General features: G+C 41.7%; 1 protein-coding gene across 2 annotated transcripts in view; it reads left to right on the forward strand.

Moving 5' to 3' along the window:
• cfap77 (cilia and flagella associated protein 77) overlaps positions 1-17698 on the forward strand; it is a 73248-nt gene that overhangs the window by 2028 nt on the left and 53522 nt on the right. For both annotated transcript variants that reach the window (XM_029638577.2, XM_029638578.2), the window contains exon 2: positions 15534-15619. In XM_029638577.2, coding sequence (XP_029494437.1) covers positions 15534-15619 — 86 coding nt within the window. The remainder of the gene's footprint in view (positions 1-15533; positions 15620-17698) is intronic.

Below are 17698 nucleotides of genomic sequence, written 5' to 3' on the forward strand. Positions count from 1 at the left end.
CATGCGGGTCTAATTATAATCATAACTCTCAGTTCCATTACATTACAATTGTACGGGAGGATTTTTGTTAAGAGCCGCAACGCTCAGTCTGAACATTAACACGCATCGCTTGCGGTATGGCTTTGGAAGCATAGGGATCTTATCTTTCATATCGGCAATAAAAAAAAATCTAAAAACAAAAGGTTAAATTGATACACACCGTTTTAGGGTTAGGGTCCCACAAAGCCATATTTCCATGTTACCACGCTTGTTTAAGGAAAATCGTCAGAAGACAGAATAAAACTACCTGTGCTAATTGGCTATCTGTGTCTCCGAACACCTAGGTGTAAACAGAAGACATGCCACACACGTCTTGTCACTGAAAAATACTGTTGTTGGCTGCAACTATGTTACAACCGGTTTAAACAGTGTCCAGTAAGTGTGTATTTTTCATTTAAGTTATTTTGATGTCATATGAAAGTAGAGGGATTTATGTTTCTAGAACCGTACAGCAATTGAGTATCAATTCACGTTTAGATATAGTATTTGGCTGTTTTGGCTTCTAAAGCAAATTCGCCATTTAAACAGAACAGGTAAGGTCATTGGACTAAGGAGTAACATTAGGCTTCTTTATTCCAATATTAGGCGAATTGCTTGCTAACAAACTGTTTAAATAAATCCATGTCCAGTCAGGACTGATACATTTGAGATGTCAGTATGAAATAGCTAGTATAAAAACTTGTGTGAATTCTTGGCCTTGTATGATACATTAGTGATAATGGGGGGAAATTGTCGAAGCAGGGTTTAATACATTTTTAAACTATTGATTAGAGCCTGTAAGTAAGCATTTCACCTGTTGTATTCGGCACACGTGACAATCTTTGATTTGATTTGAACTAGCTCTCAAACTCTAGGCAGCATTCTGCCTTCTCTCTGCAGTTTTCACCCATTAGCTTCGCCCACGACTACCTCATGTGAACTACAATGCCGACGGTCTGTTTTAATGTTTAGAAACGTCAATAATCATCACTTGCAATACGGCTTTCGAAACATATGGCCCTTAACTTTTTATTTATTTAATTTAACCTTTGTTTAACTAGGCAAGTTAGTTAAGAACATATTCTTATTTATACAATGACGGCCTACCAAAAGGCCTCCTGCGGGGCCTGGAGCTGGGATTAAAAATAAAAATATTTAAATATAGGACAAAAAACACATCACGACAAGAGAGACAACACAACACTACATAAAGAGAGACCTAAGACAACAACATAGCAAGGCAGCAACACATGACAACACAGCATGGTAACAACACAACATGGTAGCAGCACAAAACACGGTACAAACATTATTGGGCACCATCACGCAAAGCTGCCACAACTGTCAGTAAGAGTGTCCATGATTGAGTCTTTAAAACTGTCCATCTTTGAGTGTTTGTTGCAGCTCGTTCCAGTCGCTGGCTGCAGCGAACTGAAAAGACGAGCGACCCAGGGATGTGTGTGCTTTGGGAATGTGACTGGCAGAACGGGTGTTGTATGTGGAGGATGATGGCTGCAGTAGATATCTCAGATAGGGGGGAGTGAGGCCTAAGAGGGTTTTATAAATAAGCATCTTTCATTAGAAAGAAAGAATCCTTCAAATAAACAAGATACTTCCTGAGTTATGCTTTCACACAGGTGTTCAGAGCATGCTAGATAGCTAATTAGCACAGGTGGTTGTCTCTTGTCTTCCGTAAACAAGCGCTGTAACATGGCGATATGGCCGTGTGGGAACACTAACCCTAATCCCATCAAGGTGTGCATCAATTTAACCTTTTGTTTTTTGAAAATATTTTTTTTGTTGAAAAGGTCCTTATGGTTCCAAAACCGCACTGCAAGAAACGCATGTTAATATTCAGATTGAGCGTCAGGGCTCTTAACAAAACTCCCCCGTACATAAGACGCCTTCGTATAATTGTGTCCCTGGTGGCACCAAATAATCAAAGGTCTGACAGCACAGAGATGCTTGGGAAAATGGTCACAACAGGGGACTAGCGTGTGTGTGTGTTTCAGGGGAAAGGGGTGCTCTGATCTCCATCACCTAGGACTTGACAATGGTTAATCAAATGTCCCAATTTTTGCCCTTTTTTGCTCAATTTTGCATGCCTTCTCAAACAGCTGCAACTGTATATGCCATCGTAAATCAAGTCCTTGGTCTCAGGGATGGAACAACTTTTGAGCATCTGAGCTTATGGTTGTTTGTGGGGGAAAGGGGTTGAGTGTGTGTGTGCGTGTGTCCCACATCTGTTGCTAGAGGGTAATGATGTTAAGGACAATATAGGATGAATCACAATAATTGTTTGCTAAAATAATAATTGCTTGCCAAAAATGTAATTTGTAATGGTAATCTTGGTTATAGGTAACAGTCCTTTGCATGAACTGCCTGCATTATTACGCATATTATTAGTTAATTATTGGAAATTAAGATGAAGTTGTGTTGGAAAAGGAATGGGGAGGCGAAATATCATTCAATGGGGAGGCGAAAAAGTCATTCAAAAGGGGTGATGATATTAAGTAACCATAATTTTGATCCGAATGTGCAAATTGTCCAAACAGATCCTGAAGGTAGATGGATGATTTTTAATATGTTATTAGGCCATAAACAGATATGACTCATTAACCTATACGGTCCAAATAATGATGATCCACGCTTCTTTGAAAATATGTATAATAATATATTAACCCTACAAGGAATACAAGTCTATATTATTATGGTGGGAGATTATAATACATTTACATTTATGTCATTTAGCAGACGCTCTTATCCAGAGCGACTTACAAATTGGTGCGTTCACCTTAAGACATCCAGTGGAACAGCCACTTTACAATAGTGCATCTAAATATTTTAAGGGGGGTGAAAGGATTACTTTATCCTATCCTAGGTATTCCTGAAAGAGGTGGGGTTTCAGGTGTCTCCGGAAGGTGGTGATTGACTCCGCTGTCCTGGCGTCGTGAGGGAGTTTGTTCCACCATAATACAGTTTTAAATACCTCTATGGCCCGTGAAGGAAATCACACTAAACTATCACCCTCATGCACTTATATATCACAAATATAGACATATTGGAACTAGTGGATATATGGAGGCTTAAATATCCTGACCTAGTGAAATAGGCATGTGGCGGAGGCTCAATCAAGCTTGTCGTCTTGACTACTTTCTTATGTCATTCTCTCCAGCCCCAACAGTTTAAAAAGTGTTGATAGGGGGCAGAATGCAGTCATTATTACTGAAACGGGATCCAAGTGGTAAATATAAAGATCCAGTCCATTTTTAAAAAATTGGAGGCCCCTACTAGCAAAAATTATAGCAAAATGCATAGAGCATAGAATTAAAACGGTATTGTCGGATATTATTCATCCTAATCAGACAGGTTTTTTACATGGAAAAAAACTAAGACAAGTACTGGAAATAATGTAAGATGAGTACTGGAAACAATAGAACACTATAACAAATCTGGGAAACCAGGCCTTGTATTTATAGCTGACTTTGAAAAGGCTTTTGATAAAGTACGACTGGAATTTATATATAAAGGCCTGGCATATTTACATTTTGCAGAATCTCTTTTAAAATGTGTTAAAGTTATGTATAGTAACCCAAGGTGTAAAGTAGTAAATAATGGCTACTTCTCAGAAAGTTTTAAACTGTCAAGAGGAGTAAAACAAGGTTGTCCACTATCGGCATATCTATTTATTATTGCCATCGAAATGTTAGCTGTTAAAACAAGATCCAACAATAATATCAAGGGGGTTTGAAATCCAGGGCTTAAAAACAAAGGTGTCATTGTACACTGATGATTAATGTTTTCTTTTAAATCCACCATTTGGATCCCTCCACAGCCTCAGAGGATCTAGATACTTGTTCTTTCCTCTCTGGATTACAACCAAATGATGATAAATGTACTATATTATGTATTGAATCACAAAAAATAATACTTTTACATTACCGTGTAGTTTACCAATAAAATGGTCTGACAGCGATGTGGGCATACTCAGTATACATACATACATACATACATACATATACATAAATTCTCTCACTCCACTACATTTAATAGAAAGTTAGCACAAAAAAAAAAGATAAGATCTTGCTACCATGGAAAGGAAAATACCTGTCTATTTGTGTGAAAATCACCCTGATGAACTCTTTAGTCATATCCCAGTTTACCTATTTGCTTATGGTCTTGCCTACATTTAGCGACCTGTTTTTATTTTATTTTATTATATGAGCAAAATATATTCCATTTTATTTGGAATGGCAAGCCAGACAAAATTAAAAGGGCCTATTTATACACTGCTCAAAAAAATAAAGGGAACACTAAAATAACACATCCTAGATCTGAATGAATGAAATATTCTTATTAAATACTTTTTTCTTTACATAGTTGAATGTGCTGACAACAAAATCACACAAAAATTATCAATGGAAATCAATTTATCAACCCATGGAGGTCTGGATTTGGAGTCACATTCAAAATTAAAGTGGAAAACCACACTACAGGCTGATCCAACTTTGATGTAATGTCCTTAAAACAAGTCAAAATGAGGCTGTAGTGTGTGTTGCCTCCACGTGCCTGTATGACCTCCCTACAACGCCTGGGCTTGCTCCTGATGAGGTGGCGGATGGTCTCCTGAGGGATCTCCTCCCAGACCTGGACTAAAGCATCTGCCAACTCCTGGACAGTCTGTGGTGCAACGTGGCATTGGTGGATGGAGCGAGACATGATGTCCCAGATGTGCTCAATTGGATTCAGGTCTGGGGAACGGGCGGGCCAGTCCATAGCATCAATGCCTTCCTCTTGCAGGAACTGCTGACACACTCCAGCCACATGAGGTCTAGCATTAGGAGGAACCCAGGGCCAACCGCACCAGCATATGGTCTCACAAGGGGTCTGAGGATCTCATCTCGGTACCTAATGGAGGTCAGGCTACCTCTGGCGAGCACATGGAGGGCTGTACGGCCCCCCAAAGAAATGCCACCCCACACCATGACTGACCCACCGCCAAACCGGTCATGCTGGAGGATGTTGCAGGCAGCAGAACGTTCTCCACAGCGTCTCCAGACTCTGTCACGTTTGTCACATGTGCTCAGTGTGAACCTGCTTTCATCTGTGAAGAGCACAGGGCGCCAGTGGCGAATTTGCCAATCTTGGTGTTCTCTGGCAAATGCCAAACGTCCTGCACGGTGTTGGGCTGTTATCACAACCCCCACCTGTGGACATCGGGCCCTCACACCACCCTCATGGAGTTTGTTTCTGACCGTTTGAGCAGACACATGCACATTTGTGGCCTGCTGGAGGTCATGCAGGGCTCTGGCAGTGCTCCTCCTGCTCCTCCTTGCACAAAGGCGGAGGTAGCGGTCCTGCTCCTGGGTTGTTGCCCTCCTACGGCCTCCTCCACGTCTCCTGATGTACTGATCTGTATCCTGGTAGCGCCTCCATGCTCTGGACTCTACGCTGACAGACACAGCTAACCTTTAAACACTATATATAACATTATATTGGTTGCAAGAACTGTATATAGTAATTGAAAATGTCTAAGTTTTAAATCCGGCGTTGCTTTGCGTTCATAAACCATGTGCCATGGAATCGGAACATCGGACATCTCTTCCCAACTATTTTGCAATCTAAACTCAGCAAAAAAAGAAACGTCCCTTTTTCTGGACCCAGTCTTTCAAAGATAATTCGTAAAAATCCAAATAACTTCACAGATCTTCATTGTAAAGGGGTTAAACACGGTTTCCCATGCTTGTACAATGAACGATAAATAATTAATGAACATGCACCTGTGGGATGGTCGTTAAGACACTAACAGCTTACAGACGGAAGGCAATTAAGGTCACAGTTATGAAAATTTTGGACACTAAAGAGGCCTTTCTAATGACTCTGAAAAACACCAAAAGAAAGGGCGCCCAAGAAAGTGCAGCAAGCGATTTTGCTGTGAGAGATGCACTCACACCAGCCTGCTGCCAGCCCTGAGCAAGCTCTGTACTGGTGGTGCCCCGATCCCGCAGCAAAATCAACTTCAGGAGACGGTCGTGGCGCTTGCTGCACTTTCGTGGGCGCCCTGATGCCTTCGTCACAACAATTGAACCGCTCTCCTTGAAGTTCTTGATGATCTGATAACTGGTTGATTTAGGTGCAATCTTACTGGCAGCAATATCCTTGCCTGTGAAGCCCTTTTTGTGCAAAGCAACGATGACGGCACGTGTTTCCTTGCACAGTGAGGCGAGGACTTTTGGAGGATGACCTGGTGTCAAGAAGGGCAGCAAAGAAGCCACTTCTCTCCATGAAAAACATCAGGGACAGACTGATATTCTGCAGAGGGTACAGGGATTGGACTGCTGAGGACTGGGGTAAAGTCATTTTTTCTGATGAATCCCTTTTCTGATTGTTTGGGGCATCTGGAAAAAAGCTTGTCTAGAGAAGACAAGGTGAGCGCTACCATCAGTCCTGTGTCATGCCAACAGTAAAGCATCCTGAGACCATTCATGTGTTGGGTTGCTTCTCAGCCAAGAGAGTGGGCTCACTCACAATTTTGCCTTAGAACACAGCAATGTATAAAGAATGGTACCAACACATCCTCAGGGAGCAACTTCTCCCAACCATCCAGGAACAGTTTGGTGACGAACAATGCATTTTCCAGCATGATGGAGCACCTTGCCCTATGTCAAAAGTGATAACTAAGTGGCTCGGGGAACAAAACATCGATATTTTGGGTCCATGGCCAGGAAACTCCCCAGACCTTAATCCCATTGAGAACTTGTGGTCAATCCTCAAGAGGCGGGTGGACAAGAAAACCCCCCGCAAATTCTGACAAACTCCAGGCATTGATTATGCAAGAATGGACGTGCATTCAGTGACCCAGAAGTTAATTGACAGCATGCCAGGGCGGATTGCAGAAGTCTTGAAAAAGAAGGGTCAACACTGCAAATATTGACTCTGCATCAACTTCATGCAATTGTCAATAAAAGCCTTTGACACTTATGAAATGCTTGTAATTATACTTCAGTATTCCATAGTAACAGGTCTCATGATTTGTTGCACATGGGCGGTAGGCTACTTCAAGCAGCGCAAAATGTTATTACAGTAACCAAAAAAATCTGAAAACCACTTTTTTTCAGACTCAGTCTGAAGTGTGCCCTTATTCTCATTTGGGGTTTGTAAATGGGCCACTTCATAATTGAGAGTAGTTTAATGTAGGCCTAATCTCCCTACATAAGAGTGCACTGTGTGTGGTCTGCAGTGGGTCCGTAATCTCATAGTCACTCCAACTCCAGCTGTTCTCCCTCAATCAATTAGAGTAAGGTGAAGTTGCCCCTACGCTTATCTTGGGTCAGTTTTGCATTTCCCACACTAATGGTTAAAGGTGCATTTCTGGGTAACAATTAAGCATTTTACTGTGATTGTTTTACATTTACATTTACATTTAAGTCATTTAGCAGACGCTCTTATCCAGAGCGACTTACAAATTGGTGCTTTCACCTTATGACATCCAGTGGAACAGCCACTTTACAAATAAAATGGTCAAAAAGTAACAAATTGTTTCTTAGAAAAGAGCAATTTCAAAGCAAGTATTTTGCTTGGACTTTCTGGGAGTGGCGAGCGGAAAACTAAAAACTAGCTGTTACTGTCAGAGGGGTTTGGAACACTCTTTCTTATTAGTCTGTTAACAGGGTTGGGTATATTCATTTCTAAATGTAATCTGTTAAAGTTACTAGTTACCTGTCCAAAATTGTAATCTGTAAATGTAACTTTTTTGTATTACCCAAACTCCGTAATCTGATTTACTTTCGGTTACTTTTAGAATACTTTTCCATTAAGAGGCATTAGAAGAAGACAAAAATGTATATTACCAATTGAACGACATCTATTGCAGGATAAATCAATGCTAGAATGTACATTGCTCGCCAGGAAATGGATGTTGCGTTTTCCTTTATGGTTTATTTAGGCTTCTTCTAACCCATTGCTGTAAACTTCAATACAGATGATAATATGACTAGGCTATATCTTTACATTAAAAACCAAAATGTAATATTTCCAGTCAATCCAATTAATTTAATACCCTTTCATTTTCAAGAATATGACTTTTGATTAGCCAAATTGTTTTACCTGAACATAACCCTAAAATTAAGGACTTGTTAGACTACTCTGTTGTTTATGATTTTGTTATCTTGGAGGACTGATTGGCCTCATTGCTTCAAGTTGAAAAATAAATGCTGCTCTCATGCATGGAATGGCATGCAGGGCTCAACAGTAACGCTTGTTCTCTTGTCCAGGACAAGTAAAAAAAATTGGGACAAGAAAATATAGATTTAAGTTGTCCGAATGGAAAAGTACATTTTTTTTATTTCGAAAATCACAATATCAAACAATTACTCCTATCAGAATTGGATCATAGAGGCCAACATTGGAATAATATTAAAATATTTTTTTAATGTACATAAATAAAAAAGCCTACACGTCAAAGTGTAGGTGATATGCATAATTGATACAGTCTCATGTCCAAACCGATGCTGACATGAGGAAGACGCCAGAAAATGCCAAACTTTAATGAGACTTAATTACATAAAAATACGCTAAGTGCCAGTCATGTTTGACAAATATAAAGGCATGATTCTGTCGACATACTTGAGGAACGGTTCGTTCAGATCAAATGGCGACGAGAGCTGAGAGTGAAGGACAGTGCCTGTTGCAGCGCATCACCCACCTTGAATCTGAGCGGAGGCGCTTTGAAATTATTTAACCATAAATGTCCATGTTTAAAACCTAGATGTTTTATGTCATTTTATGAAGCATATCTTACCTTGTTTCAAAGTAGCCTAGCCAAAATATGATCACAGAAATATTTAGGGAATTATTTAAACACCTACATTTTTCTCTAGTTCTATTGGTTTTCAAATCAACATTTGTTTTTTTTGTCCAGCAGCAAAAGGCATAATCCTAGTCATATTAGTAACCCATGCTAGTTGATACATATTTAGATCTCCCCTCTTTCTTAATTTTTAACCAATATTTTCCTCTCTGTCACATGAAACTGTTCGTGCGGTGGGCTTTTGAGATCAGTGTTTTCCCACGAATGAATTTTTGAACACGCGCAGTCTACAACCATGTACGCATTGTTGAAGAAATAAAACTTTAGCAACATTTAAAGCTAAATGGTCTGATCTGTTACACCAGCTTCATTGCTTTTTTACATTTTTTAATGTGTAGTGGTTGTTTGAATTTTGGATCTGTTGTCCGAGAACTGTCCCAGATTCTGTTTTTAACTGTGGCAAAGACATATTTTATATCATCCCAGGGAAGGAGGGAATAATTTGATAAAATACATAAAAAGTGTTTGGTTGTAATTGTAATATTGCAATCTTTTATGGGCTACTAAGGGTGGGCAACCATCTTCGAGGATAGCCTTAAAGGGCCAGTGTTGTATTTTGAGACAGGCTTGACTATGCAAAGAAGCCAATAGGCACAGTGTGCCCGACATTTTTGTCTGATTCTCTACGGTCAAAAAATATAGTAATACGTTTTATTTTGTAAAGTGGTTACTATATCATACAATGATAACATTTTTTGGACAAGTAAATCTATCCTACTTATCCAATGGCTAAAAGAGTTCATGTCAAGCACTGGCAGGCTTTGTGCACTACCAAAATGTGCATTTGCATTCTCCTACCATATCTATTTCTCCCCAATTTCGTGGTATCCAATTGTTAGTAGTTACTATCGCTACAACTCCCGTACGGGCTCGGGAGAGACGAAGGTCGAAAGCCATGCGTCCCCCGAAACACAACCCAACCAAGCCGCACTGCTTCTTAACACAGCGCACATCCAACCCGGAAGCCAGCCGCACCAATGTGTCGGAGGAAACCCTGTGCACCTGCCGACCTGGTTAGCGTGCACTGCGACCCAGCCTGCCACAGGAGTCAATAGTGCGCAATGAGACAAGGATATCCCTACCGGCCATACCCTCCCTAACCCGTAAGACGCTAGGCCAATTGTGCGTCACCCCATGGACCTCCCGGTCGCGGCCGGCTGCGACAGAGCTTGGGCTCGAACCCAGAGTCTCTGGTGGCACAGCTAGCACTGTGATGCAGTGCCCTAGACCACTGCACCACCCGGGAGGCCCCTTCCTACATTATTTTAACATTTCTACAAAATGTTTTCATTTCATTTCAGTACCAATTATATGCATACCCTGGCTTCAGGGCCCGAGCAACAGGCCGTTTACTTTGGGCATGTAATTCAGGAGGAAATTGAGAAAAACGGGGCCTAGCCCTAAGAAGTTATAAGAAATCTCGCTGTGCCCTCCAACTAACCATCAACCAGGCAAAGCGTCAATATAGGAATAAGATCGAATTGTACTACACCGGCTCCGACGCTCGTCGGATGTGGCAGGGTTTGCAAACTATTACAGACTACAAATGGAAGCACAGCCTAGAGCTGACCAGTGACACGAGCCTACCAGACAAGCTGAATGACTTCTATGCTCTCTTCGAGGCAAGTAACACTGAAACATGCATGAGAGCATCAGCTGTTCCGGACTACTGTGTGATCACGCTCTCCGCAGCCGATGGGAGTAAGACCTTTAAACAGGTCAACATTTACAAGGCCACTGGACCAGATGGATTACCAGGACATGTACTCCGAGCATGCGCTGACCAACTGGCAAATGTCTTCACTGACATTTTCAACCTCTCCCTGTCTGTAATGCCAACATGTTTCAAGCAGACCACCATAGTCCCTGTGCCCAAGAACACTAACGTAACCTGCCTAAATGACTAACGACCCGTAGCACTCACATCTGTAGCCATTAAATGCTTTGAAAGGCTGATCATGGCTCACATCAACACCATTATCCCATCTTAGACCCACTCCAATTTGCATACCACACCAACAGATCCACAGATGATGCAATTTCTATTGTACTCCACACTGCCCTTTCCCACCTGGACAAAAGGAACACCTATGTGAGAATGCTATTCTTTGACTACAGCTCAACGTTCAACACCGTAGTGCCCACAAAGTTCATCACTAAGCTAAGGACCCTGGGACTAAACACCTCCCTCTGCAACTGGTTCCTGGACTTCCTGATGGGCCACCCCCAGGTGGTAAGGATAGGTAACAACACATCCCCTATGCTAATCCTCAACACAGGGGCCCCTCAGGGGTGCGTGCTCAGACCCCTCCTGTACTCCCTGTTCACTCATGACTGCACGGCCAGGCACGACTCCAACACCATCATTTAAGTTTGCTGATGACACAACAACGAGACAGCCTATAGGGAGGAGGTCAGAGACCTGAACGTGTGGTGCAAGGACAACAACCTCTCCCTCAACGTGATCAAGATAAAGGAAGTCGTGACAATAAGAGACTTGCTTGGGCCAAGAAGCACTAGCAATGGACATTAGACCTGTGGAAATCTGTCCTTTGGTCTGACGAGTCCAACTTTGAGATTTTTGGTACCAACCGCCGTATCTTAGTGAGATGCAGAATAGGTCAACGGATGATCTCCACATGTGTGGTTCCCACCATGAACAATGCAACAGGAAGTGTGATGGTGTGGGTGTGCTTTGCTGGTGACACTGTGATTTATTTAGAATTCAAGGCACAATTAACCAGCATGGCTACCACAGCATTCTGCAGCGATACGCCATCCCATCTGGTTTGCGCTTAGTGGGACTATTTATTGTACAGGACAATAACCCAACCCACCTCCAGGGTGTGTAAGGGCTACTTGACCAAGAATGAGAGAGATGGAGTGCTGCATCAGATGACCTGGCCTCCACAATCACCCTACCTCAACCCAATTGAGATGGTTTTGGATGAGTTGGCCCGCTGAGTGAAAGAAACGCAGCCAACAAGTGCTCAGCATATGTGGGAACTCCTTCAAGACTGTTGGAAAAGCATTCCAGGTGAAATTGGTTTAGAAAATACAAAGTTGTCATCGAGGTAAAAGGGTGGCTACTTTGAAGAATCTGCTTAACACGTTTTTGGTTACTACATGATCCCATATGCATTATTTAATAGTTTTGATGTCTTCACTATTATTCTACAATGTAGAAAATAGTACAAATAAAGAAAAACCCTTGAATGAGCAGGTGTGTCCAAAGTTTTTACTTGTACTGTGTTGAAACATCCTGTGGTGGACTGCAATAACATCGAATAGTCCCCGCAATATGCAACTGTTCAGGGAAGTCAGGAACCAATACACGCAGTCAGTCAGGAAAGCAAAGGCTAGCTTTTTCAAACAGAAATATGCATCCTGTAGCTCTCACTCCAATGAGTTTTGGGACACTGTAAAGTCCATGGAGAACAAGAGCACCTCCTCCCAGCTGCCCACTGCAGTGAGGCTAAGAAACACAGTCACCACCGATAAATCCATGATAATCTAACATTTCAACAAACATTTCTCAACGGCTGGCCATGCCTTCCTCCTGGCTACTCCAACCCCCCCCCCCCCCCCGCAGCTCCTCGCCCAAGCCTCCCCAGCTTCTCCTTCACCCAAATCCGGATAGCAGATGTTCTGAAAGAGCTGCTAAAACTTGGACCCGTACAAATCAGCTGGGCTAGACAATCTGGACCCTCTCTTTCTAAAACTATCCGCCGCCATTGTTGCAACCCCTATTATCAGCCTGTTCAACCTCTCTTTCGTATCGTCCGAGATCCCCAAAGATTGAAAAGCTGCCGCGGTCATCCCCTCTTCAAAAGGGGTGACACCCTAGAACAGATCGCTGACCATTTCGAATCCCACCGTACCTTCTCCGCTGTGCAGTCCGGTTTCCAAGCCGGTCACGGGTGCACCTCAGCCACGCTCAAGGTACTAAACGATATCATAACCACCATCGATAAAAGATGCAGTGCAGCCATCTTCATTGACCTGGCCAAGGCTTTCGACTCTGTCAATCACCGTATTCTTATCGGTAGACTCAATAGCCTCGGTTTTTCTAATGACTGCCTCGCCTGGTTCACCAACTACTTTGCAGACAGAGTTAAGTGTGTCAAATCGGAGGGCATGTTGTCCGGACCTCTGGCAGTCTCTATGGGGGTACCACAGTGTTCAATTCTCGGGCCGACTATTTTCTCTGTATATATCAATGATGTCGCTCTTGCTACTCAGACGACACCATTCGGTATACTTCTGGCCCTTCCTTGGACACTGTGCTAACTAACCTCCAAACGAGCTTCAATGCCATACAACACTCCTTCTGTAGCCTCCAACTGCTCTTAAACGCTAGTAAGACCAAATGCATACTTTTCAACCATTCGCTGCCCGCACCCGCCTGCCCAACTAGCATCACCACCCTGGACGGTTCCAACCTAGAATATGTGGACGACTATAAATACCTAGGTGTCTGGTTAGACTGTAAACTCTCCTTCCAGACTCATATTAAACATCTCCAATCCAAAATCAAATCTAGAATCGGCTTGCTATTTCGCAACAAAGCCTCCTTCACTCACGCCGCCAAACTTACCCTTGTAAAACTGACTATCCTACCGATCCTCGACTTCGGCAATGTCATCTACAAAATAGCTTCTAATACTCTACTCAGAAATCTGGATGCAGTCTATCACAGTGCCATCTGTTTTGTTACTAAAACACCTTATACCACTGCGACCTGTATGCTCTAGTCGGCTGGTCCTTGCTACATATTCGTCACCAGACCCACTGGCTCCAGGTCACCTATAAGTCTATGCTAGGTAAAGCTCCGCCTTATCTCAGTTCACTGGTCACAATAACAACACCCACCCATAGCACGCGTTCCAGCAAATATATCTCACTGGTCATTCCCGAAGCCAACACCTCCTTTGACCGCCTTTCCTTCCAGTTCTCTGCTGCCAGTGACTGGAACGAATTGCAAAAATCGCTGAAGCTGAAGACTTTTATTTCCCTCAACAACTTTAAAAATCTGCTATCTGAGCAGCTAACCAATCGCTCCAGCTGTATATAGTCCATCTGTAAATAGCCCACCCAATTTACCTACCTCATCCCCATGCTGTTTTATTTGATTTACTTTATTTCTGCTCTTTTGCACACCAGTATCTCTACTTGCACATCATCATCTGTGCATTTATCACTCCAGTGTTAATCTGCTAAATTGTAATTATTCGCTCCTATGGCCTATTTATTGCCTACCTCATGCCTTTTGCACACACTGTATATAGACTTTCTTCTTTCTACTGTGTCATTGAATTGTTTATTGTGTTATTGGCTTGTTTATTGTTTACTCCATGTGTAACTCTGTGTTGTTGTCTGTGTCACACTGCTTTGCCTTATTTTGGCCAGGTCGCATTTATAAATGAGAACTTATTCTCAACTAGCTTACCTGGTTAAATAAAGGTGAAAAAACCTTTAAAAACCCACAGTAAATCACGTTTTTGACTGCACTGGGCCTTTAAGGTTCGGATACGGGGAGGGGAAGCTGATCCTTGATCTGTATGGGAAACTTCACCCTGGAGCCAATTGCCACATTACTAATATTTAGACCCTAGATAAAACCAGAGCATGTGCTGTCAGTTCAATAAGAACATCTAAATCTGAGCAGAAATGTATGAAGGATGTGTATCTCAAATCAAATGTTTAAATCAAAATCCGAAAATTCAGTCATTACAACGCCAAACTTTTTTCCAAATTAACTCCATAATATCGACAGAAACATGGCAAACGTTGTTTAGAATCAATCCTCAAGGTGTTTTTCACATATCTATTCGATGATAAGTCATTCGTGGCAGTTGGGTTTCTCCTCTGAAGCAATTGGAAAAATACATGCAGCTGGAGATTACGCAATAATTGCAACGGAGGACACCAAGCGAGCACCTGGTAAATGTAGTCTCTTATGGTCAATCTTCCAATGATATGCCTACAAATATGTCACAATGCTGCAGACACCTTGGGGAAATGACAGAAAGTGTAGGCTCATTCCTTGCGCATTCACAGCCATATAAGGAGACATTGGAACACAGCGCCTTCAAAATCTGGGGCATTTCCTGTTTGAAATTTCATCTTGGTTTCGCCTGTAGCATCAGTTCTGTGGCACTCACAGATAATATCTTTGCAGTTTTGGAAACGTCAGAGTTGTTTTCTTTCCAAAGCTGTCAATTATATGCATAGTCGAGCATCTTTTCGTGACAAAATATCTTGTTTAAAACGGGAACGTTTTTTTATCCAAAAATTAAAAGAGCGCCCCCTATATCGAAGAAGTTAAGAAGTTAAGATGCCAAGCGTTTAGCTGCTTCGTGAGGGTAGGCCCATAGAATTACAGAGAACATTATGCGCCGGTTTCCTGGACACAGATTATGCCTAATCCTGGACTAAAACACATTTTCAAAGTAGGTTCTCCATTGTGCTTCTTCATTAGTCCAGAAATAGTCTTAATCTATGTCCAGGAAACCCACCTATAATGTAGGCTAGCCTTCTCCATGGGTATCAAGGTCTAGCAGCAATTGTACTATTTTAGGTAGGCCTAATTGATTGACTTGCTTGTTGGTTGTACCATCTGGAATAACTCTTCTATTTCCCCAAGGTGTAACCGTCCTGAAACTGGAAATGCAGGCTTCTCGCGTCGGAGTGGTCAGGGACTCCATGCTGGCTAATCCTCTTTTAATTAGGGTAAGGAGCATGGTTTGAAGAGAGGCTACATGGATCAGGCAAAGCGCCGAGCAATCATACCCATACTGCATTGGCTGCCCTCCCTTGCTTATTAGGCTGTGTTTGCACAGGCAGCCGAATTCGAACATTTTTTCCTGGCCTTTTGACCAATCAGATCTTTTCACATCATATCTTTTTCAGATCTAATCTGATTGGTCAAAAAAATATCAGAATTGGGCTGCCTGTCTAAGCGCCTTAGTTTCTTCTTTGAGATATTTCAATGTCATTCAATTTCAGAAAACAACACTAGAGGGCTGCATTGCCAGTTGAATAATATATTTCTTATATCTGTCCAAATGATTTCTCCTTCCTAAAGTGTACACTTCTTCACCTTCAATGATTTAAAACTGGAACATGAAATATGGTGCAAACTCCTAAGAGCTCTGTGTATGGACCCTAAAACGTGAACCTCAGCTATCATAGTTGTTGTATTGACTTCAAGTCTGAATGGCATTAATGAAGCCTATGGATAGAGTAGAATATAATAACTTTATTGTGCCATATACATGTACTGTAGTTATTATCACGCATGAGATTCCACCATTGTAGCCTGTACATTGAATATATTCACTGATCATGTACTTTTCCTTGGCAAATAAAGGTGTCGTTCAGGTATGAATTATTTTCTTTAACCTTTATATAACTAGACAAATTCTTATTTTCAATGACGGCCTAGGAATAGTGGGTTAACTGCCTTGTTCAGGGACAGAACAACAGATTTGTACCTTGTCAGCTTGGGGATTTGAACTTGCAACCTTTCAGTTACTAGTCCAACACGCTAACCACTAGGCTATGCTGCCGCCAAATAGCTGTGAGACATTCTTTTTCAGTCATATCCAATACCAGGTGTATCAAACTCCATTCTTTGAATGATGCTGTGTCTGCATGTAGGTATTACAATTATACACTTCAACAGTGTTTACCACTCCTGCTCCTGGGACATCAATGATTACACATTGTAACTATGCAATAGACTAGAAACATGATTTAAGTAAAGGCTGATTTGTTATTTATATATACAGAAAAAAAACAGTACACTACACTTCCTATGCATATATCATCTGCATTAATCTGAGGACACAGGATAGTATTTCAATGAGATGCTTAATTTCAACCAGTGGAAAATGTGAAATGCTTTATTGAAAGAAGTTCATTATCTAGGTGTCTTAAAAACATAATACATGCATTATAATTTTGATAATTGTAATATTTGATTATAAATACAAGTTCAAGCTAATCTTCAATGCACATATGGTGTGCCTTGTAAAAAAGAAAAATAGGAAGAAAGACGAGGTGGGGAGAGAGGTGTAGAAGATAGAAAGGGAAAGGGGTAAGAACTGAGGCAGACAGCATATCATTAATGAATTACAGTTCATCACAATTACATAGTGTCTAATCAGCCTTGGGCCCCCAGTTGGCCCGAAGGTTATCTTAAGAGCAGGTGAGGTGGCGATGACGGGACTGGCTTCCTCTCTCAAAACATACCTGCTGACGAGAGACTGATGAATAGAGAGAGCGCATGATTAAGCCTTGTTTTTTAAAATTCCAACGTGGTCAGTCATCATAATCATTAGGAGGTTTGAAATTGAAAACTGACCTTTGATCATAAACTCTGGGTCTACTACATCTTTATCTATATTTCAATGTAAAGCATCTTTAATAATATTTCCTGTTGACCAAGTGACCTCTCAGTATGATCATGCTGTGCCCTCTGTGTCAGCCAGTTCAGATGCGGGAGGGGTTCACTGTCACGGCTGATATAACCTAGAGAATTTAGGGAGAAGGGGGAGCGGGATGTAGTGAAGGCAAGAGCCTGTTATTGAGAAAATAAGGTAGTTAAAATGGACTGTGTTCAACAGGAATCTGTGTGTGTGTGGTCTCACCTGGTGTCCACACTAAGTGGCTACAGAGTACTTTATGCTGAAAAACATACACATGAGGACAAACAATAGAAGATAATGTCATTATTTGACTTTTACATTACCAAATCATTGTGAATTACTAAAGTATAATATCCCTTATAACAAATCATGACAACAT

Source organism: Oncorhynchus nerka, linkage group LG27 (assembly GCF_034236695.1).
Source record: "Oncorhynchus nerka isolate Pitt River linkage group LG27, Oner_Uvic_2.0, whole genome shotgun sequence".
In the NCBI taxonomy this organism is placed as follows: Eukaryota; Metazoa; Chordata; class Actinopteri; order Salmoniformes; family Salmonidae; genus Oncorhynchus; species Oncorhynchus nerka.